At 43.1% G+C, this 23735-nt stretch overlaps 1 protein-coding gene across 3 annotated transcripts in view; it reads left to right on the plus strand.

Annotated features, from left to right (window-relative positions):
- Positions 1–10881: 10881 nt before the first annotated feature.
- Positions 10882–23735, plus strand: part of BRF1 (BRF1 general transcription factor IIIB subunit) — a 176941-nt gene continuing 164087 nt past the window's right edge. For all 3 annotated transcript variants that reach the window (XR_012633819.1, XM_074908855.1, XM_074908856.1), the window contains exon 1: positions 10882–11286. Coding sequence is in view for 2 of the 3 variants with exons in the window: in XM_074908855.1 (XP_074764956.1) it covers positions 11100–11286 (187 nt within the window). In the remaining variant the exon portion in view is untranslated. The remainder of the gene's footprint in view (positions 11287–23735) is intronic.

Here is a 23735-nt window from a genome sequence, read left to right on the forward strand (position 1 = left end):
TTCCCGTGTCCCCTGTCAAACTCACTGACACTGAGCCCCTTCCCTTAGCTAAAGATGATTCAAGCTTTGGAATATGTCCTTACTAATGAGCTATTTTGGTTTCAGAGCCAGCTGTTTCTCTGGTGTAAATTGGTGTAGCTCTGATTTGAAGCAAAAGGAGATTATTTTGGCTTTGACAACGTTAGCTGCTTTGCCGATATATCTGTTTTGGCAAACCCTTCAAGCAGACACACAGGTTATACCCACAAGAGAATGCCTCAAGCAGTAGGTCTGATTCCAGCTCCCTGCACCAAGGGACATAAAGCAGCAGAGGCTGCTTGGCTAATGCAATGGCATCAGTATGAAGCTTTAGCTGTCATGGCTATGAGCATGATTCTTTTGCAGTCATGATGGAAAAGGCCAGTCTGACAAATCTCTTGAGTATGGGCCAGGCCTGAGGATCTAGCTGTATATTTAGATGCCCCCTACTGTCATTTTCAGTCTGTTTACTGAAAGATCTGTGGGCTTCTCCATCCATCAGTATCTCCTTGATATGAGGTCTCTGAAAAACTCCCCCCTTCTCTCCCTGCCCTTTGTGCCTTCCCAGCATGCCAGCCACCATGCCGTGCTGTCAGCCATGGCTTTGCCTGGTAAAACCTGTGCCTTCCTCCCAGGCAGGTCCTTCCTCCCCACAGTGCTGATGCTCCTGACAGCTCAACAGTAATCGCTGGCACACCAGCACACCAACATGCCATCTGCGTGGATGAAGCCTCTGCTTCAGCCCCCAAGCTTGACAAACCCATGTTCTGCTTGTTTCTTAGATCAGGTCACATTAATCTTTGAGTGGATTCTTCCACCTCATCCTTCCCTTCCTTCATGGTCAAAGAAAGCTCTTGGTCTATGTCTCTATGCAACAATAGAAGAGAGCCAACTAAAAAAGAGTAAGGGGCTTTAAGTAACCATATCTCCATTGTATAGCTAGAAAATTTGGGGCCAACAATATCAGGTGGGTAGCCCAAGGATGTAAAGAAAGTCTGTGTCAGAGCCTGCAATTTTATCCGGTTTTCCTGAATCCCAGACCCTTATCTTAGTCACTAGAGCACCCATAACAGCTCTTTTCTACACTTATCCTTTAATGTACTAATGAATGTTTTTCCTTCCATATTTAACAATTTCTGTCATGAACTCTTTATTGTGTACTCAGATACAGTCTGACAAAACCATGTTTTCCCTTTACTAAAGTAATGGAAGCATATACTTCTGATGAGATTTGGCTTGTTCAGATAATGGACCAGCACAGTTTTTTCTGTTGCTGACTTTTCCTTAATTCTTGAGATCAGTGCTGAGACAAGTCTATTTGCATGACATTTATCTGCTGATAAACTGGGATCATGAATATAAAATCCAGACTTCTTACATCAGTCTGAAGATACCAGACATTCTCTAGGTCAGTACTTGGAAAAAGCTTATGGGGCAAGAGTGGATTTTATACACATGACTTATACTCTAGTTTTAGCATAGGAGTATCTGAAGCATGTATGGATGACTCATTTGTTAAAATATTGAATCTTGAAGCAAGGAAATCATCTTGCTGATTGTGTTTCTGTGCTTTCTAGTATGTGTCATGGAAAAAATTGTCTGTCGGGCCAGACTTTGCCTCTGAGGAAGGTCATATTCCTTTAGCACCTGTTGATTAACACAATACCTGAAACTCCCTTGCTTACTTTTAATTATTAAGCATGATTGAAACCTCTGTGGGTATTTTTAATACTTGCTGGAATGCTGAGATAGTAGATATTTACCTGTTCTGGCCTGCTGGGCTGGAAGAACCCTGAAGCAGTCATTTGTTTACATTCAGATTTCCATTCTGATGAAGTTTACCCCAGAAGACTTCACAGCTGGAGGGTGCTATATCTGCTAACATCCTGCTGAGCGCTGCACTGCTCTTCCAGACCTCCTTCAGGACTGGCTAGTTTTTGTCGTTTGGGTCTCTCAGGCACCATTTCTAGTACAGAGATAATGCAAAGCCTTTTACACCCCGGAGGAAATGTCAGCTAGGTGGGATTACGTGACAGTGAAGGACCAAAGTGACAGTGTTGTGAATGGTGGGAGGCTCTGATGGGTCATGGTCCTGTGGCAAATAGCAGGTTGAAAACAATGTGTGAGCTGCTCAGTGGAAGCGCACGGAGTGAATGACACCTCCCGCCTGGCTTCCTCTCTGAGACCCCGTAGGACAGAGGCAGCCATCCCACGGATCATGGCGCAGGAGGGCAGCCATGCAGAAGGAAAGAGGCCATGGTGAGGTACCACGGGTATGTGCCCTATGAGCTTGTCTGCAGAGGAGTTTGGCTGAGAAGGTCTCACCTTGAAATCACAGGATTTGAAGCATTGGCTTGGGGTGATGAAGACATGCAAGGGACCCAGGGTAAGCCATGCCCTTTTAGTCACCTTGTGGATGCTGCATGTCAGCATCCCCCCATGTCAGTAGAGGAAAGCAAGAGCTCTGTTGACATGAAGAATATATATCTGAAGCCAGTTGCATCAGCTCTGTCCCAGCTGCCAGGCATGTTGTAGCAGAAACACAGGGTTTCAGCAATGCTGTTCAAGGTTCATAAGCTTTTCAAGAGAACTGTCAGCCCAGGCCAGTGCTGTTTGCATTACAGCTGCATGAAAAATGGTGTTATTTCTGGACTGGAAAAAGAATATTTGCCTTGTGAATTCCCAACTCAGACTCTATGTGGACATTGCTCTTCATTATTCCTATAATTTAATTGTGGGATTTACTCTTTGAAAAAAACCAAAAACAACCAAAACCAAAACACCACAACAATCTTTCAGTTCTGTTATTCAAAAGAAAATTTGTTAGCAGGATATGTGCACTTATTGCATTGGAATGTTTATTGGTTGCTCATTTATTCCTTAAACTATGAGAGGAAGTTTGCTCTTTCTCATCTTTCCCAGCCTGGTTCTGTCTGGGAAAGCTGATAAAATCTCACTTTTTAACTGCAATTTTTCATCCTGTTTTTAGCAGACATGATGGTTGCAAATGAAAGGTGTCCACAGAGGGAGTGGCTAAAATGTCATTGTTGCACGGGCTGATGATTATTAGTCATGGTATATATTGGGAAAGCCTCTTCATCATTTTATACGCCACAAAAATAGTTTGGTTTTGCTCTGAGCCCACTAAATTGCTGTTTCAGCTGGATATTTGTTGCAGCTTGTTTCATTACAAAATCTTTGGTCATCTGGATAGTATTTCTGTAGCATGGGTGAGAAGTCACAGTAGTAGCTCTAAAGCTTTATTAGGAAGGGAGTTCTACTGTTACTGTTTAGCATGGGATAGACTACGAAGGGAAGACAGGATGTTTGTTAGAAATGCCAACACTATAATTTTATTATTTTTTGGACATCCTTTCTACTTACATCATATATAAAGCCCCTTTCAGTAGGGGCTCAATATATGTAAAATATCATAGGCAAAAAATGTATGGGAACATCCTCTTCTAGCTTTCCCTTCCAAAGGAAATCATACGGTAGTTAAACATAGTATTTTCTGAAATGCTGCATGCGTACGGGTGTGGAATTGAACATGTTTAGAGCTCTCTGAAACGCTTCTCATGCTGCTATTAATATACACATTTTGTTAACAGCTTGCATTATCGACAACATTGTTGTTTACTTAACTCATTTAAAAAATAATGGTATGTGTAGTTCTCGGCAAGATGATACAAACATAACTCACGTAATGAAAACTGGTTCAAAAAGAGACTGAAGACCTCATTGTTCAGTGGAATACATAATCTGCTGACTGCTCTGTTCAATTTGGGCTTCAGACTGTAAACTCCTGGGTCAGGTTTTTTATAATCTTGGTGTGAGCTCTCTGATTGAAGCACAGACAATGGAAGGGCAAGCCAAAGGCTCCAGATCTTACTGGCATATTGTTATATCAGATTCCCAATTTTAATTTACGGCAAAAAAATACATGTTTATCCCATGAGATGGGTAAGAAGAATTTAAAATTGTGATTTTAATGGCGATGGTTGGTAGTCTGAATCTGCAGCACCTTGAAACGGAGAGCTAAGAGTTGTGAACCAACCGATCCTCCCAGGGTAGTGCTAATTTCCAGACCTGTCCCTCAGTCAGACCATCAGTGCCTCAGCTCCTGGTTCCCATCTAAGAGGGTGCACTGTAAAATACAGAAGAAAGATCCCAGTCCTTTCTGAGTAAAGCAGAGATCGGCATGGCCATGGTGACAGCATTCCCCCTTTGCACTACTGATGTGGCTTTTTTTCTGAAGAAATGGCAAGATTTACTGCTTTGGGGATGGATTCTGTTTTGCTTCTGGAGGTGTAAAAGGGACTTCCTACCTTGGAGTGAGAGTGAGGATGGAAAGATATGATTTGTACAGCATTAGAATTTTTCTCTTAAACTATTTTTTAGTTAAAAAAAAAATGATGCACTCACTGAGACCTAAACTGATTACAAATGTCTCATTTTGAAAAATGTGGCAGATTTTACCCTTTTGATAATTTCACATTTAAATATAATATTTAAATTATTTACTTTTTTTTTTTTTTTTTTTTAAATTTAGGCTAACCCAAATTATTGATATGAAATAGCTTGATTTACTCCAAGCATTTTTTATGGCTGCCCTCTGAAAAATGTTAGTCATCTAATTTATTCAACTAATTCAAACTAGGAAATCTGCCAAATTCTTGAAAATTCTCCAGCGACAGAAAAGGATTATACTGTGGCTTCTCTAAAGTCTGGTGTTTTTTTTTTATTTAGCCTGCTCACAGCTTTACATAGTGGACAACAACTTGTAGTATTGACTAATGGTTTCTTTAGCACTGGGTTAACTTTGGTGTATTTGAGGTACTGGAACTCTCTCTGCAGAAAAGCAGGCAATTACTCACGGCTCACTGAAAGGATAATTCTTTGATGTCTTTTATGATCCAAACAGGAGAGATCTGGCCTCACCCACAGGCCAACCTGTATTTATCCAAGCTGCTTGCTCCATTGTACCTTTTCCTGGTGCTAACGGGCTGTCTGAAGGAGGACACTGCATTCTTTACGCTGCTTCCAGACTTTCTTCCACAGTGGCAAAGCAGAGGCTTGCGTGTGGCTGCAGCAATGTTCTCTCAATTTCTGCAGGTTTCAGGCTGAAGGGGGTCCCTGATGGCCAAAGAAGTCATGACATTTTCATACATAAACACACACTTTTGACTCTGTGTTGACACACAGACGGTTCATGATCTTAAATAACACTTGACTGGCATATTCCCCTTTGATGCTAGCACAGTCATTCTGATTATGGCAGACTTCTGCCTATGAAATGCCAATAAAGAGAGTTTGGACAATTAATACTGCCTGATGACAGCAGGATTTTTAATATCCTGTTCTAATGTAGCTAGCGAACTCCTGTTTAAGAGGCTATCTTTTCTCCTAATCCTATTTATGACTTGTTAGGTATAATTTGTAAGTGGCCAACACTATCTTACGCACTTTATAGACATAGTTTATATCACTATTTTTTAACTGCATTGAATTTACCTTGATGCTAAACAGATAATCCACTCTTATGCAACTACTTTTCCAAGCTTATTCTTCAAGACTAAAGGAGATTAGGTTTTGTTTTACTTTTTGATGTGCTTCTACAGCTTCCCACCTGCTGGTCTGAACTTCTGGTGTATAGTTCCAAATTCAGGAAAAAATGAAAACTATCAGTAAGACGTGCAGCTTAGTTCTGCATTTGGGTGTGCACATCCATCCAGTGTAATGTCCCTGCTTTTTTCCCTTGCGCATAAATATTAACTTCTAGTGAAAGCCTCATTTTCAGTCTGTATATAAAATGTATTTGCACCAAAGTATCCACTCATCAAGTGTGCACACAAAAGTGGCACTTATAACCAGGCGTTTCTTCATTTCAGTTCAATCTCTAAGTACAAAGACAGTTGCTTAAATGGGCAGTTAGCTGACTGAAATGATTCTCTTATGGTGAGTGATGAACCATTAATGTTTGAATGAACAAGTCTGAGAATATAAGAGCTGCAGACAAGCAGAGTTGTGTTTTCATAGGAATATTTGCCTGTGCTTACATCCCCAAGTGACGGAGGCCTTTAGTCAGTGCAGAATATAACCAACACTTCATTAAAGAGTTTCCTCTTAAGTGACTTCTCTGTACAGATTATTTTGTGTTCAGACTGTGGCTGATTAACATTGCACTACTTATCTGGAGGAAGAGTTGCTCTTGTGAAGTGATTCTGATTGAGAAAAGCTGCAAAACAGGCATAAAAAATCCATTCAGTACTCATTATAGCACAACCAGATTACCAGCTGAAAGGTTTAGGCCTTTTTAAAACTTTTTCACTTGATACCCAGCTAAACCTGATACACCCCAAACCACCGGATGCTGTGGATCTTGAAAGCATACACAGATCAAAAACTGATTAAACAAACAGATAAAAAAATCTGCTAGTGTACATGAGCCTTCAGCTGATGGAATCCTTAAATTGCAGATTGCTTGAAACTAGGAGGGTGTATCATTTTTACCTTGCTTACATCCTTCCTAAAAGTCCTCACCGAACAGCCGCACATCTTCAAGCGGTGTGCTGGCAGGGGGAGGTGTTCAGAACAGAATAGCTGGGCAGCAATATTGCTCACAGCACAGAGATTTGCTGATGAGAGACTTCCTCGACTGGTGGTGGCTCCTGGATCTTCGTACTCTCGTACTTTCCCTCCACTAATTTCTTGGTGAATTTTCTAAGCGACAGTATTTGTGCTTTCTGCACATGTCCTCACGTACTAAGAATCATACACAGACCCTGAGAAGGTAACTGGGAAGGCCATGGGGTCTCTGCCACTTACTCAGGGATCAAGGCTAATCTGCAAAGTGCTGTATCTGAACAGCAGGGATGTGACTGCACAGAAATAAATTCAAATGTTTGCTAAACTGGTTTACATGATTTAATAGAGGCCAAACCCTTTTCTTCTCAGAATGTGCTTCCCAAAGCTTTTTAAATTACCATTTTATTGATGAACGTCATGAAAACAATGTCAGGAAATAATTAGAAAAGACGAAAACCAAAAAAAAAACCAAACCCACCAAACAACCACCCAACCAAAAAGGGGAAAACAGATGAAAAACCAGCCTAACCTGCGGGAGCATCGCAGCTCCTAGACGATTTCGTTTTCCTTGGGTGCCCCCTCGTGTTCATCACTAGTGTAGCATTTGGACTGTCAGACAAAAAAAACCTATCCACTTGCTATATCACCTTATAAGATTAATTCATTTCGAAATCCTTTGTTCCCCCCTCAATTTAGTATCCCTATGATAAATCTCCAAAGAATCCATGTGCAAATTTTCAGATTGAATGCATACTTTATGCCCTATCTTGGACAGTCCAAAACCAAAAACGGCTTCTTCTGCTTGTTCGTCCTCTGCTTGTTTGTCCCAAGTTATGTGCATATGGAAACTCTTTGAGAGACGTCAGCAACACTCTTAGGCCTGTTTTTAAGAAGAGCAATTTCAGCTGAAATGCCAGAGAGCTGAGGATGCTCACAGCAGCTGATCAAATCCGAGGGATTAAACTTTCTGCCTATAACTGAAAATATTTCCCACGTGAGCCGTTGTACTGGGAGGCTCAGTACCCAGAAGCTGAACTACGACCAAAAAGCCAGCGAGTCTCTGGGTTTTCTGTCACATGACACTTAAGCATCTGCTTCAAATCCTGTTGTCTTTGTAGAAGAGGATCCATCTCTTGTGAAAGTACAGTAATTTGCCATCAGCTTGCTCTAGCATATTCCCTGCTGTGCTGTTCCGCATTTTCAGGAGCAGAGTGGGATTCCCTCTCACTCCAGGCTGGATTCATACAGCCCATTTGCATACTTCCTACTGTTGTATGAGCAGCAGGAGAAAAAATTCTAAATCTCAAACAAATGAGAACAGTTCCTCTCTTTGAAACCTCAATAACTGAATGTCAAACACGCACACCCACGGGTGGGTTATATTCAGGGTTCCTGGAGACACAGCAGGAAGGAAATTGGTTTGTCTGGGCTAACAGACATCCTGATCACCACTTTTTGTCACATTTAGGAGTGAAAATAGGGGGTATGAAATACAAGGATAGGTGGAATGGAAAACAGGTTCCTTCCTCCTCCTAACTAAAAAGGCAAAAAATTTCAGGGAATGGGGTTTTGTCAACACAGATTTTTAATCAATCAGCTCGTACTCTCAGGCTTCAGACTGTTTACTGAAAGGTTATTATTTTGTTAGCCTAAGTGAACTGAGTTATGGGTTATTCATTCAGCAGGCTGGATGTTATTGGTCAAAAAAAGCTTGGTTAAGCCTCTTTCAAGCAGAAAGGACTAAGATCTTGAAAAGACAGAAAAATGACTTACATTTTGGCTGGCAGAAAATGATCCTACAAAAAACAGGTATTGTATGGGAAAGCTTTCATGAGAGGGAGGCAAAAGACTTCAGTCTTCAGGACTGGGAAGTTCTTTCATCAGCACTAATCTTATAAGATAAAAATTAAAACACACTTCCTTATTCAGTATGATATTAAATGAGCTTTTTTGCACAGCAGCTGTATATTACGCTCTCACTAGGGCCCTCTGCTGCTCACATGCAAAGTGAGAAACTCCAAACTTGTTCCAGACTCCCAGAAAATGCTTATAATGCTTAAAACAATCAAAACACCAATAATTTTGGAAGGGATGTAAAACTTAAGTCCTCACGGATCAGGACTACATTAGTCTCCACCTAGGTGAGTTAAGAAGAAAATTTCTCATGGAAAGGTATTTCAAAAGTGCTTGCTGCAGGATTTCTTGTGTTCATGCTGGCCTCTGGCAGGGGCACAGGACATGACACAGGAGCTGATCTGGGTTGTCTTCATTAAAATATTCTGATATTCAAGGGACTTTGCTGAGAGAGGAAAATTATTTATTTCTTTTTTTTTTTTTTTCTGTTACTATTATTGCTAAAGATATTTGTCTATCAGGGATGCAATTTTCCTCTGACACTATCTACACAGTGCATAATTTTCTGAGATCACGCTTGATTCCTGTGGCACTCATTACCTCACAACAGCAGGAGGAACTTCAGGAGGGAAATAAACTCCAGAAGCAGAAGGAATCTGAAGAAACCAGCGGTTCTTATTTTCACAAATACATCTCTGAGAATAAAAAGGACAGTAAGAAAGAAGCCAAGATACGTATATAGTGGCACAGTCTTCATTACAATATTGCCATTTTCCTTTCACAAAAACCCAGAACCTGCAAATTTTTAGGTATATGACAATATTTCACACCTGTGAGATGCACAGCTTTTTGGATAAAACAATAAAGCTTTAGTATGTGCCCCAATGCCCCTCTAAATGTGCTACAGCAAGTCATTTTGTACTATATGCAGTCAGTTCATAGAGATCTGTATGTGATACTTGGCTGCGTGCGAGTTACTTGGTGGAAGATGCTGACAGCAGCAGGTTTGTAAGAAGGTGAGTTGCTGTTTCTGCATTATCTGATGTACTTCAAAAGCTGACAGAGGAAAGTGTGTACAAGCATCCAGCTAAGGTATCTGTATTCTGCTCAGTTTCCTTCCCATCTGCCACACTAATTTACAGCTGGGTTTGAGTGCTAAAGTGAAAACGGATGAAAACGCTCTTTAGTTCAGGAACTAGTAACTGAAAAAGTTGCAAAGCACTCGACTTACTGACCTTACGGCACCTTTGTTATGCAGTGCTCAAAGTGCATCACTGAAACTGATTCATTATGCCTCACAATACTTTTACCTATGTATTACAGAATGATTGGATTTGATCGATGAATTAATCAATTTTTTGAAGCATAACAAATAGTATACTTTTGAAATGCATCTATCAGTATTGTAGCCCCAATTTTATTTTCAGGGAACGCAGGAATTGGCATAGGGAAGATGAGAACACGAGGCTCACGTTTTTCACTGTGCGCCACGTATTTTTACACAACATTTAATTATCACAGGCTTTCCAAGGTGTCAACAATAACGCACCACTCTGCCACAGTGCAAATTTGCTAGTGACACTCTTTTCCCCACAAATCAAACCGCCTAAATCGGGAGGAAGGACAAGGCTTGGCAGAAAGGAAATGCTACCATCCTTGTTTTATCACACAGAAACCATGGCATTCATTTATTAACTTGCATAGGGTTAGGTAAGAAGTCTATGGTGAAATGAATGAGTCCTGGTGAAAATTTCAGGGAATCCTCACGTTCTGCCTTAAGCGCACAACACGTCACTTAACCTGAATCACCGTGGGCCCAGTTTTGCAGAACCGGGAAGACCCAAAGGCGTTTCCTGATGCCGGTGGATGCTCACCGCTGGCAGCAGAACGCTGGAAAATGGAGGAATTAAAACACAATGCCTCTTTTTGAGTGCGGGGCTCGCAGTTGCTCCTCCTGAAGCCCCTCCAGAGCCGCCCCCGGTCTCGCCGCGCCCCGGCCGGCACAGCGCGTTCCCCCCGCCGCGGCGGGGCCTCCGGAGCCCAGCGCGGCACCACGGCCTTCCGCCGTTGCCCGGGCAACGGGAGGCGGTTCAGTAACGGCCTTTCCCGCTTCAAAGGGGAGGCGAGGCCCCACCGGAGCCTTCGGTCGCTCCAAGCCCCTGGGCATCGTTCCAGCCACCGGGTCTGGCCTCGTTAACCGGACTCGCACCGGCCCGTCACGGTCGCTCGGGGAGCGGCGGAGGCCGGGCCGGCTGGCGGCCGCTGACATGGCGGAGAAGGCAGGGCCCAAAGCGCAGCCGCCGCAGCCTCCTCAGGGATGCGGCGTCCGGGGCTGGCGGAACCCGCCGGTGCCGGTGAGGGAGGGGCCGTGGCGGAGGGGCGGGGAGCGGCGGGCCAAGTCTCGCGAGAGCGGGCAGAGGCGGCCGCCGCCGCGCTTCTCCCCCTGCCGGTCCCGGCGAGCGAGGCCTGTGCTCGGGCCGGGCTGCGCCGCGCCGAGCCGGGAGGGCGGCGGGGAGGCGGCGGCGAAGAGGAGAAGGAGGGAGAGGTGGCCAGGAGGAGGCGGCGGCGGCAGCGAGGAGGAGGAAGAGGCGGCGGCGGCGGGGCGGCCAGGCAGGGCCCGGCCCGGGTTGCCGGGCAAGATGCCGGGCGGGCGGGTGTGCGCTGCCTGCGGCTGCTCGGAGATCGAGGTGGACGCGGCGCGCGGGGACGCGGTGTGCACGGGCTGCGGCTCGGTGCTGGAGGACAACATCATCGTCTCGGAGGTGCAGTTCGTGGAGAACAGCGGCGGCGGCTCCTCCGCCGTGGGACAGTTCGTGTCGCTGGACGGTGAGCGCCGGCGGGCCGGGGCGGGGCCCCATGTGCGCGGCGGGGGGAGAGGGTGCGAGGGGAGTAAGGGGAGAGGATGGGGGGGGACAGGGGAGATAGTGGTGGGGGGCAAGGGGCAGGCTTGAGGGTGCCCTCGGGGGTGTGAGGAGCAGGGACAGGGCCGGGGTGAGGGTGCTGTGCCGGACGGCAGGGTCGTGGGGTGCTGAGGGTGAGGACAAGGTATAGGGGGAAGGGTGCTGTGGAAAGGGGGTGCGGGGTCGGTGCGTGGGGGGGCAGAGTGCTGTGCGAAGGGGTGTGAGGGCGCAGTAGGAAGGAGTGTTGTGCAGAGGAGGGCCAGGGATGGTGTATGTGGGAGCCAGAGCTGCACGGAGTGGGAATGGGAGACGGTGCGTGGCGGGGGGACAGCGTGCTGTGCGAGGTGAGACAGAAATGGGTGAGGGGAGGCGGGGATGAATGGGGAAAAAGCGGTACAAGATGGGAGAGATGCTCGGGGTGACTCTGGGACTGAGTGCACGAGGGACTGGAGCTCTGGGTGGGGTGGGTGCGTGAGAGGTTTGGGGCTCTGTGTGGAAGGACCGTGTGACGGGGAATGGGGAGGTATGTTAAATCTCTTGGGGTAGAAAACAGCAGAGTTGGGTGTTTGATAAGTAGAGGGAGTATGTGAAGGCACAGAGGTGGTGTGATGGAGGAGAAGGAGGCTGGAAGTGAAGGGTCAAGAGTCTCCTGTAAATAGATGGGTTGGGGTGTTTGCGTGAATGCCCTGGAGGATAAGGCCCATGTGCCTGGAAAAAAGCCACATGAAGAGGACATAGTGTTTGGAAGGAGAGAGAAGGAAAATGGGTGTAGGGGATGTATATGAGGGGAAAAAAACATAAGCAAGAAGAGTAGGAAGGAGCTCAGCAGTGAAACAAGAGGGATTGATGGTTTGTATGGCTGTGGGGAAGAAAGAGGAATTGTGGTGGAGAGAGCAGCACTGCATATTGGAGTTCAGGAGTTCACTGCAGACTAGAATTTGTCTGATGCCATTTGTGTCTTCCAGCTCAGGATGCTGGCATTACTTTTTTTTTTTTTTATAGCTTATGAGCAGCTCTTGTATCCTTCGCTTTTTCCTGTAGTGATGTGGAGACTACATTTTTAAGGGCTTGTACTGCTTTTTCCCTCCCACCCAGAATTATGCAGGACAGATGGCATGCAAGCAAGAGCTCATTTTGGGATGCCTTTATCCTATGAAAAAAACATCACAAGGAAAAGAGAGAAGTGAACCATACTGAGGATTTTTATCCTGAATGAATGAATTGGACAGTAGTTTCCTAAGTTCCTTTAAGGGACTTTGTGCCTTTTGCCTGAGTCCTGAGATGCTGTTGTTGGCTGATCTGTTTCGATGGATAGTGTATTAATTCCTTGATCTTGTACAACTAGTTACCTGTCATATGTTACTGTGAAAAATAATTCCAGCACCTGTGAAGACAAATAAGCACCGTGAAGATAGGTGGGTGTGTAAAAGTGTAAATGTAGCTGTAGCGCATTCTAGCATGCTTGTGGTAGCTTTATCTGGCCAGCATAAGATGTGGTTGCAGGGGCTTCACTGTGTGTTCATACTGTGATCTTCTGTCAAGTCCCCATATGTGGTAAGGTATGTTTTGGTGAAGTGTTGTTGGTGGAAACAGTAGAAGAGGACTTTCAGAACCATGCAGTTTGTACATTTGCTAAGTTACTGCAAGGATGAATGCGGGCCCTGTTTCACAGAGTAAATATTTTAAGGAAATTGGATATGAGTGGTTTATGCTGGTATAATTCTTTGTATTCCAAAACAGATGCTTCTGTTGTGAATAATTTTTTTTGCTTGACTTAAACCAAGTGATGCAAGCTAATCTGAAAAGATGTATTTGTGCTGCAATAAGTGTCCTCATGATGTGTGCTTGTCTACTGTGTTTGTATCGACACTTATTTAAGTCCTTGGGAATGGGGAGAAAATCCTTTCCTACATAAGCAAGACAGTATCTGTATCTGAGCGTTGCGCTGGCTGGAGAATTTCCAATGGAACGTATATTTATTTTAAGTCGGAAAACACATACTTGCTAAAAGCAACATTTTCTGGTAAGATATAGTTTTCAGTGACTTCTCATTACATAAGCAGGTTTCCATCAAAGCTACCTGGTTTTAATGCCTTTTCCTATCATCTTTGTCAGATCTTTAGGTCTGTGGCTCTGATGGATCTACTGTGTATGAAATGCCTTGAGCTGAGGCTCCTCGGACTATGGTCTGGTGTTGTGAGCAGCCCTGATGTGTGGAGTGTATGCAGTGTCAGATGTGCCTGGGCTACTATCTTTGAGACCCTGGCTCTTGGTCAGTAGGGCTGGGTGACTTGGAGACCACTGTCTAGGTTTTGCAAAGTATGAGGGCTGTCAGGTTCGCTGTTGCAGAGCTGGGAGTTGGATGGGGCTCTTGGTGTTTATAGGGTTCACAGCTCCTGGCTGTGCAACAAGATTCCCCAAATCCTGCCAAGATTTACAATGGCTTCTATTTGTGTGCTAATATATATTGAATAGTTACAGATGCCTTTGTAATTTATTTTCATCTTCATCATAAAGAAGGTAAAGGGAGTGGAAAGCACTGAGATACTGTTACTGGCTTCTCTTTAGTATATCTAGGAAAACATTTTATTTTGCCAAGCTGCATGTTAAGAATCTGCAATCTTGCATTTATTTGCTGAAGGAGGAAGAGAGTCCTGCACTTATTAATACATGTTATATAGAAATACAAAGTGGCCTGTCTAGATCATGCTAAATCCTTGCTCTCATAAGCCCAGCAACCTCACTACAAAACATGGGAAATCCCTTCTTTTGTTCTCTTAGGGTTGGAAGAAGGTGTGAGATGACATTTTCCCAGGCAGTATTTACATTCCTAGTGTGCCTCAACACTGATGACTTTCACAGAGATGTTTGGTGTAGCCAGTGTTTTCCAGTGCAGGTGTGTGAGTCTGTTTCTTTCTGTTTTGACAGTTTTAACAACTAGAGCATTGGTGTGCTGAGGAAGTGTGGGCTTATCCTTGGCTATGAGTGAGAGATTTGCTTTGCTATTGCATGAAGATTTGGGGAAATGCGGGTTTGTAAGTCTGTTGGGCAAAAGGGTGGAAGCAGTGAAGGACAAAAGAGGTGGCTATACAGGTAAATATGGGGGAAGAATATTTTTTAGCAAAGTGGCATGCCTTGCAGATCTTTTTGGAGCTTTCTAAAGAAGTCAGTAAATGGACAAAGCAGGTTGTTGGATTTGCAAAGGGAGCTCAGCAAGATCCTTCACGAGAGCTTTTAAAGAATCTGAGCCATCATGGATAAGGGGAAGGTCCTTACAGAACACAGTAACTACTGAAATGATAAGAAATGTAGACTAGAAATAAATAAGCTTCCTGAAGGAGGTGCCAGTGACATTCCATAGAATCTGGGTTGATGATCTGGCAAGCAGGTGAATGGTGAGTTAATGAGATTTGCTGGCAACACTAAATTTGAGGTAGTAAAGACTGTAGAAGGATCTGTTACTCTTAGTAGCTGCGTAGTAGGATAACACATGAGATTGAGAGTTGCAGTGAGAGGTAGGATTGTTCCTTTCTTCCACATGTGGAATGGTAGCATCTGGACTGGCTACTGTAGCCCTAATGGATAGGATAATGTATCCTTAATGGATAGCTGTGTAAAAACACTTAACCCAATGGTTATTCGTAATACAAGAAAACAGAGTGGGGAGGGGAATGTTAGAAGTTAACAGGAATAGAATGTGACAGCATATACATATGCTGTTACAGATCCACAGCACTATCTGCAACTTAAATACTGTGTGCAGTTCTGGTTTGTTTCTCTCTCTTCCCCCCGCCCCCAAAAACCTCTAATAGAACTCGAAAAGATACAGGGAGGAAGATGGGGTGATCAAGAGGAGGGCTTCTTGAAGAGCTTCTCAGTTGGAATGACTGAATAGACTCAGCCTTTTCAGACTGGAAAAGAGATGATTGAATGGGGACATAGTAGAGCTCTCTAAATGCAGTAGAGTAACATGGCAAGGATGAGCAATTGTTCCATCTCACATAATGCAAAAACTGGGGTGGCCAAGAAATGTATCAGCTTATTTCAAAGATAGCATGTAGGAGTTTTAGAAACATTAGGAGTTTTTGTTGGTGTTTGTTTGTTTTTGTTTTTTTTTCAAAAGAATCTAATTCAGTTGTGAATCTTACGTTGCAGATGTTAAAAGTTTACATGAGTTAAAAAATGACTGGGCAGACAGAATAAAAATGTGCCATGGCAGTTGAAAAAACTTTCTGGTTCAGGAAATCCTTGAGCCACAGATCTTTAGACTCTGGGAGATTATATGAGAGAAGTATTGCAACAAGCTTTCCTCTTGTGTTTTGTGTTCACTGGTAGGCATGTATGACCTGTGACCTCACTGTTCAGAGGTAGGGTACTGGACTAGGTAGTCCTTTGGTCTGACTTGGCACAGCTGTTCTTTTGAGTCTGCAGAGGAAGATCATGTTCTTTGAGCTTTACAAAGATGTTTTTGAGGGTTTTGGCCATTCTTTTAAAGCAGGCCAGAGAATCAGGGGGAATATGGCTTTGCAGTATAAAGGGTAGTGTCCCTATGTATTAATACTAGGGTTTTTTTCAGCCTGTGTTTTGGGAAGTGGTGAGCACAAAACTCTGATAGTTAGAAGGTATGTTGTCTTGTAAATGCTTAGCCAATGCTTCTGATCTCCTTGTGAGAAGTTGGTAGTAGAGATATTTAGAATTGTGAGAATCTGTGATAAGGTGCCCAGAAATCTAGGTTTCTTTAGAGTAAGGTATGAAGTTGTGTATGCAGTACTTTGTGATAAGGACCGTGAAATATTTCCTGATGATAGTTGGGGCATATAAAAGGAGATAGCGTGCTTGTGTAAAGAGGCAAAGAGAGTTCTAGGCCATCCTAGTCCTGATGAGATGCCCTTTGGAGATGGGCATGACCAGTTTCCATTATTATGCCATCTGTCTTGCCATAATAACACCAGTGCTCCTCATCGCCATGGTCTTGATGGAAATGGAGGATATGATTGCAGTTAGCCTAATCCCACAATTCTTACTAAGGCTGTCTGTCTCAGGGAGTGACAAGTCATCTCTTCTTGTGAGGTACCTGTTGCGTGCTGGGTCATGAACTGGTAAGTTCTTTCACTAGCAAGGGGATACCCCCTTCATGCTCTAGAAGGGGGCTAGTGTGTATCTTTCTATTGATCTTGTAGTAAAGTCCTCACAAAGCACAAACTAGTGAAAGCTTTGATAGGCCCTGTACTGCTCCAGTTAATTATAATTCCTAGTTCTGTTGCAAATGGTCACAACTAGGTGGGAGTCCAGCTTGAGGCTTAACCCTGGTCATGTTATACTCTTGAAGCTTGTGAAACCTGTGTTGAAATTGAGTTTCTGAGCTTGACTGATTTGACCCTGGAAAAGTCTACAGATACTAGTGGGAAAGGGTTGTCATGCACATTTGAGTTCCAGGGAACTTTGTTATTTGCACAGAAAATGCTTGAGACACGCTTTTCCTAGCTATTTTTGAAGAATAACTATCCACATTGTAATTGATAGCCAGTTCAGACTCTCTCAAACTAGCCAAAAGAGGTTGTTCTCTCTGGCTTCCTGCCAAATCTGGGGAGCATTTGAATTAAAAGTCCTCATTCTGCTAATTGGAATGAATACATCTTGCCTTTTTTTTTTTTTTTTTTCTTCATACCTAAGTTCTTAGCAGACTTCTACCAGTCACAACATTTCAACGCATCCTAGCATGAAGTACGGCAATATAGGGTCTAAGAGTGAGCTACATTTCTCCCTCTCTTTATACTGTAATTGCATCCTGGAAAACAGAGCTCCACTGAGCTCTTCTCCAGTCTGCATCAGTTCTGTGGCAGCTGCTTTTTCAGAAAGGCAAGTTCTGAGTTGTGCATTTGAAGGCGGTTAATTTTCTGATTGCTCTTTTGCTGTGTTTGGGTGGGAATCTCCTGTCCTGTGGTAGTTGTTGGGAGGAACTATTTTCACAAGTATTTTTCCCCAAGGCTGATAGGAGAAAAACCGAGTACAGTGCTGAAGAGAGAGGGGTGGAAAGTTCAACATGGTGCAAAAACTGATAGTCCAGATCTCTCATCAGCTTTTTGTTTAAAGATGATGAAAAAGTGGATGTCTAGGGCTTCAATCTGACACTAATAAAAGGAGAAGAAAACAGTCCCACCTGTGAGAACTGATGTGCAGGCAGTACAGGAGCAAGCTGGAAGACACAACTGAGAAAATACAGCACGAGAAAAGGGGACTGCAAAGTGTACTGAGCTTGTGGTCCTGAAACATACTGTGTCTGGGGAGGCTTAGCTTCTTTTGTTCCATAGCCGCTTGGTGGTTAAGTTGAGAAAAATAGCATCTGATAAGCTTCTTGGAGGCAAACCATAAGGCAGTCTGGAAACCTGCCCTTTAGAAGTGTTGGGGATCTCTCTGTGTGTGTGGTCTTGTGGCAGGAGAGCTGTCTGCTTTGCCAGGCACTGCTGGCCCTTGCTGGCCCTGACTGTTTTCTCCCCGGGGCTCCCCCAACCCTGCCCACAGCCCCAGCCCCTATGTCAGACCTCCCCGGGGCCGTCAGCCCCTGCCCCAGCGGTGCTGCATCAGGGCTGGTCTCCAGCTCCCTGCAGCCCTGCTCTGCCCAGCTGTGGGCCCTGCTGAGCTGGGCCTCTGTCCCACCTGGTTTCAGCCTGGCCCTGTGGCTCTGCCTGGCCAGCCCAGGGATGTGTCTGACCTTGGTTCTCCTTGCCGGGCCTGATCCTGACCCCCACATGCAGGCTGACATCCCACCTGGGCTCAGCCCATCCCTGGATTCACAGAGGTGCCCGATGCCCTGAGCTGTGGCTGCCCCTGTCCTCCTACAGAGTTTGCGGTCACATCTCTAGTAAAAATTCCAATTGTAATTATTTTTCAGAAGCTTTTAGCTAGCTCTTACTTTGTGTGTGTCTTCCCCAACCAGCTTCTATTATTACAAAACTGACAAGAAACCTTGTAGTTCTGAGACCATTGTCCCCCTCTTAGGTTTGTTTGAAACTGTGCAGAGAGAGGAGAGAGGTGGGCAGTGCTGCCGTGTGTGCCGTTTTTCTCGGGGAAAACTGTGATAAAAAATGGAGGTTAGCTTAATGAAATGCAGCCTCCATAGTCTGAGAGGACAGAACTCTGGGATGGAGAAGACAAGCTGGTGGAGCTAAGATCTACAGGATATTACTTCAGTAGGAGGGCTATGGAATGATCGTAGGCTGGCCATCAAAGTGGGGTTCTTGCCCCACATAACTTACTCTGCTTTTGGGATGTCAGGTGAATGTACATCACTGGGGTGTCTGTGCGAGGTTGAACAGCGTGACTGTCTTGAATCAGCTGTACTATTTTGAGGTTGAGGGCTTAGAATTTCTACTTGTTTTGGTGCTTGTAATTTCTATTTGTTTTGGTGACCTTTGATTTAAAAATACATAATAAACTAAATTATTAATGCACATTCTCTTCTTTAAATGCTAGGTTGGCCTTTGTTATTTTCGATTTACAATAACTAGTGTGAATTGAAGTCTTTTAACATACTCTTACATAGTCACTAGACCAGGAGTTGTTAGGATGGTAACGACTATACAAACATAGTCGTAGGAATGGGAGACTGCAAGGGGCATTGACAGCATTGATCCAACTTCAGCACCGAGTCAGGATCACATAGAGCTCACATAGAGCTCATGGCTCTTGTACAGCATACGCACAGTATGACTCTCCATCTCCAAATGTATGTGAGTTTGCAAGATGTTATCTTGAGGCTGGTGAGAAGAATGTTCTTTGTGGAAAGATACATGCTTGCTTTTGCTCATAGGGAGAAAGGAAAGTTGTAAACTAGTTAGCCCTTAACACACCAAGTGTTTGTTAAAACTTCTAGTGTAGGAGGCTCCACAACACTTTTAAGTAGGCTGTTTCAAATATTAAAATATCAAGAAAAAGATTTTTCCTGCTAATACATTTTTTTTTTCGTTGCAAGTAAATTACAAGCAACTTACTACAGTGATGCATTTGCACTGCCTTAAATGCTGAACATGTACCCCTACTCTGCAGTGTCTCTTGACAAATTTAATGTAGCTTACCGTTTAGTAAAGCTGTGGTATGCTCAATTTTTCACGTGTGCCTATGGAAGCTTACTGAAATTTTTACTATTTTATCCTTAAAATCTTCATGATGGTTTTCCATCTACATTGACTTCAAGTATAGAACTTGACTAGTACTTGGATTGATTGAAGTATTTCAGTCCTTTGGGGTTTGTGGAAATGGAAAGTTATTATTAGCAAACTGGAAGGGAGAGAGACTAGATAAAAGGAGGAAAAGCTTTCATAAAATTTAAGCTAAGTTTACTAGCCATTCATTTTCTATGCCTTTTTTTCCTCTGGAACTTTTTATGATGGACAATTGCTGTCACAGTAAGTGCTAAGGAGACGGTAAATGGGATGAACTCTATGTTCGTATCAGATTCTTTAGTTTTGTCTGGTCAAGTTGTTACATACAATAAAGGATTCTTGATTACAGAAGATTATTACAGGATTTTTCATTATTACAGAAGTGGAAGGAGTAGGGGGGTTGTTTTTACTTGGTACTTGTTAATTGTTTTTTGTGTAGGATATATTGATAGACCAAATCCTGATGTAAAATATTTCTTACAATGCAGACTTGAACAGTCCTGTAGTGATTCCGCCTGTAATATACATGCCATGCTTGAAATGAAAACACTAGATACTGAAAAGTGAAAGTAATGTTAATATCAGCAAAATTTCTCTTACTTGTGATCCAGATTTCTAGAGATGACATTAATTCACAGTTAAATTATGTAGAGTGGTCATGATGTAATTTGCAACACAGAAGACAGTATGGATATGCTGGATTTACAGACCTTTTAGGGAAATCCTGGAGAGTGTTTATCTGTTATGCTTTGTTCTAGGTTTTCTCATTACAAAACTAATTCATAATCATGTTGTGTTGGGAAGGAAGAGGGGAAACTTGGCATCTATTTAATGCAAAAAATCATTATCTGCTATATATTTTAGTGAGATGAACTGAATTAATTTTTGCTTCTCTTCTGAAATCCTCCAGGTGGCAATCTTGCATCAGTTAAGTGTATAGTGGTTTGGTTTTTTTTTCGGTATTAAGTCTTTTATATGCTGGCCTTGTGATGGCAACAAATGCTTGCTTGGAGTGCTGCAGAGTATACTGCTGTCAGTTGTGAAAATGCTGGATAGTGCACGTAACTTGGACGCAGACTGGTTTCATAGACTTGTACAGCTCTGAACTTGGGTGTGGCGGACGCAACAGTGTGTTTCTCATTTTGGTTGGTAGTTATGAAAATAAGCCCATAGATAGCTAGCTACGATGGAGTAGATTAAAGGCTTGTCTATGTAAGTTTATTCAGCAGTAACGTTTCATGTGGTGTGTGCAGATCTGTTAACTTCCCTGTAAAAATGGCTGAGAAAAGAATTATTTTGGTTACGGACTTCAGTAGTTTTGTGCATTCAGAAAGCTTTAATCACATCATTTTGCTGTTGTAGGCATGAATTGTAATGGCACATTTACTTACTTTCTTTTTTACTTCTTTTATGGTCTATTTTAAGCAGGAAGCTCATTAATTTTTTATATTAGATTATCTAGTCTACCCTGATTATGAAACCGTTGGTGCTGCAGTCTGCATTCTTTACCAGACCCAGATTTTTTGCTGGGTCTGTAAATACGTGGGTTTTAAATTGAAGGGTTTTTTTTTTCCCTGCCTTATCCTGAAGAAAGGGCTGATATGTTTTGGTTATAATTTCACAGGGAAGGATTTAAATAGGACTAGCCCTATCAAATAGCAGATACACCTCAGTTCAAGTTGCAAGCAGCTTCATTCCCTGTCTTCACTTGCTCATTTATGTAGAGGAAACAAAATCCATAATGCTAGGACTGAATCTGTTTCCTCTCCAGGTGTTGAATTTGAAAGTCAGCATGTCAGTAGCTCTCAGAAAAGTGCCCTTTAAGCTGCAGATGCCTGAGCTGCTGCTCTTTGCCTCGTCTGTATGGAGGGATGTGATAAGTGTTGTTGCTGCTATCTGTCGTCTTTTTGTTGTTGTTCAAGGTTACCACAGGCTTCAAGCACTGCTTGCTCCTTTTGCTATTCGAGGAACATTTTTGTAGAGAAGCAGTGATGTGACCTCTTTTGTGGGTCGGTGAAGCAAAACAGAAGCAGCCAAGGTGCCTGGGTCTGATCTTGCACATGGCAGCTGTGCTTGATACTGTGCTTCAAGGAGTAGACTTGGGGACAGCAGCTCTTGGCTTGCTTGAGGGACAGTCACTGGAGCTCAGCACTTGAGTAATGCAGGGTGATGGGCTGGGTCTGGGCCTGCATAAACTTTGGCCAAGTATCATCAGGTTTCCAGGTGTATGATCTCTTGCATCTTCAATTTTCATCTTTTGTTGTCTTGGCGCACTGTAGCACACTGGGAGAACCACAAAAAAAAAAAAAAAGAGTAGCTGTACTTTTGAGCTGCCTAAGACAACTCTCTATGCCTCCTGTTGTCCAAAATTTCATGTAAATGTCCAAAGCTAACTTGGAGAGGAGGCTTCAGTTATGCAAAGCTGAGAATCTGAGTCAGTTTCTAAAAATAATGAGTAGATGACAATGTACCTTGGTAGGTGCCACCTCGTGAAGGAGGATATTTGAATTGGCTTTGGGAAATGTTAGTGTTAATGTTGAAGATTTGGCAGGCAGTACTTGAAGACACCAAATACTTCTCGGATATATTTTTGTATATCTTGAAAGCTGAATGTGAAAACCCAAAAGCCTATTTAATTCACTTTTGAAGTTGCAGAGGGAAAAATGGAAAAGGTCAAGAAATGTAAAAATTTCAGTTAAGCTGGGATGTTAATTTGGTTGTGCCTAGCGATTGCTGTTCCTTTCCTTTGTACTTTTGAAATGACTAGCTTTGTAGGGATTTTTGTCTTTAACTGAATTTGATGATTTCACAGTTTTCTTTTTTAAGAGTTAATCTTTTTATTACCCAGCTGAACAGTTATGTTAATGAGTTTGTTTTGCATTCTGCTTGTAAAGCTTAAAGCTGATGGTGAGACTTCATAGTCAGTGGCAGCATTAGTTTGCAGTTCTAAGTGTAAGTGCTCAACAGACTAGTTTTCTGTCAGTTTTCAAAGCCAAATGCTAATTGGAGATGCACAGTCTTTCCAGTTAAGTCGCTGAGAAATGGGTACATCAATTCTGATAGCAGAATTTGTCTTTCAGATAGCTCTGCTGGTATCTGCTGCAGACTCTATAGCTTGGAAAGAAATTACTTTTATGTACGGTGTTATATCTTGATGCCTAATGAAAAAGAATCTTAAAGAACAAAACCACTGAAATCTCAGCTTAATTTTATTTTATTTGTATTCTTTCTGGATTTTAGCTTCTGAGTAAGTTAAATTATTTTGTTAATAGTTATTGTTTATCACCACTGTAAGACTGTTTTTGTGCAAGCTTTTTATCAGTAGCAGAGAAACCTGTGAAAGAGCAGTGTAGCTGTTTTGATGATGATAGTCCAATAGAGTTCAGTATTTTGGTGTATTCAAAGATAGAGGGGATAGAAAAGTGGAGCCTTTTGTACACAGGTGGGGGCAATGGTGCCTTTGATGCAAGTGCTGGATGACTCTGCTGCCTCCAGCCTGTTTGTTCCTGCTCTTGCCCGGCAATTTATGGCTTCCTCTCCTGCACTGATGCTTGAGTGTGTGTGCTCCTGCTGCAAATCAGATAGGTGAGGTAGCCTGAGGTAAAGTAAACCTTAAAACTACAGAGGAGGAGGCTAGGAGGCAGAATTTCTGAAGCTAGGTTTGCTAGTGAAGAAAAGGAACATAAAATATTGCCACCGTTGACTTCCCCCCCCCCCCCGCCTCGGTAAAACAATCTTATTAAATGTACATCAAAAATGTTATGTGTGCTAGGATAGTTCAGTAACTTCTCTCTGTTTTGGAGCAATTATGGAAATATGAGACTGTGCCTATAGGAAGGGCAAGGAGTTATTGCTGTCTATAATAGGCTGGAGGAAATACAGAGTCGGGAAGGTTACCTCTATGAGCCAGCGAGGAGGTCACTATTGAGTATTTTTCATTCTAATTAGGATGTTGAACTGAAGTACTTAAGCTGTGGAGCATTTATGTGAGAGGTTTTGATTGTTGTTTGTTGAAAGGATCTGTTAATGAAGTGAAAGTGAAGTCAGTTTCTGTTGTGGATAGCGTTGGAAACCTAATTTAAAAGTTGTATGGAAAATAAAGCTTCTAAGGCTTATAGACAGTAATTCTGCAGGAATATTAGCTTTTCTGTTTGTTGAGGGGGGGAAAAAAGACCCATAGATATACATTAAATGGAGCTGAGAGGAGACTAGC

The sequence above is a fragment of the Athene noctua genome, chromosome 6 (assembly GCF_965140245.1).
Source record: "Athene noctua chromosome 6, bAthNoc1.hap1.1, whole genome shotgun sequence".
NCBI lineage: Eukaryota > Metazoa > Chordata > Aves > Strigiformes > Strigidae > Athene > Athene noctua.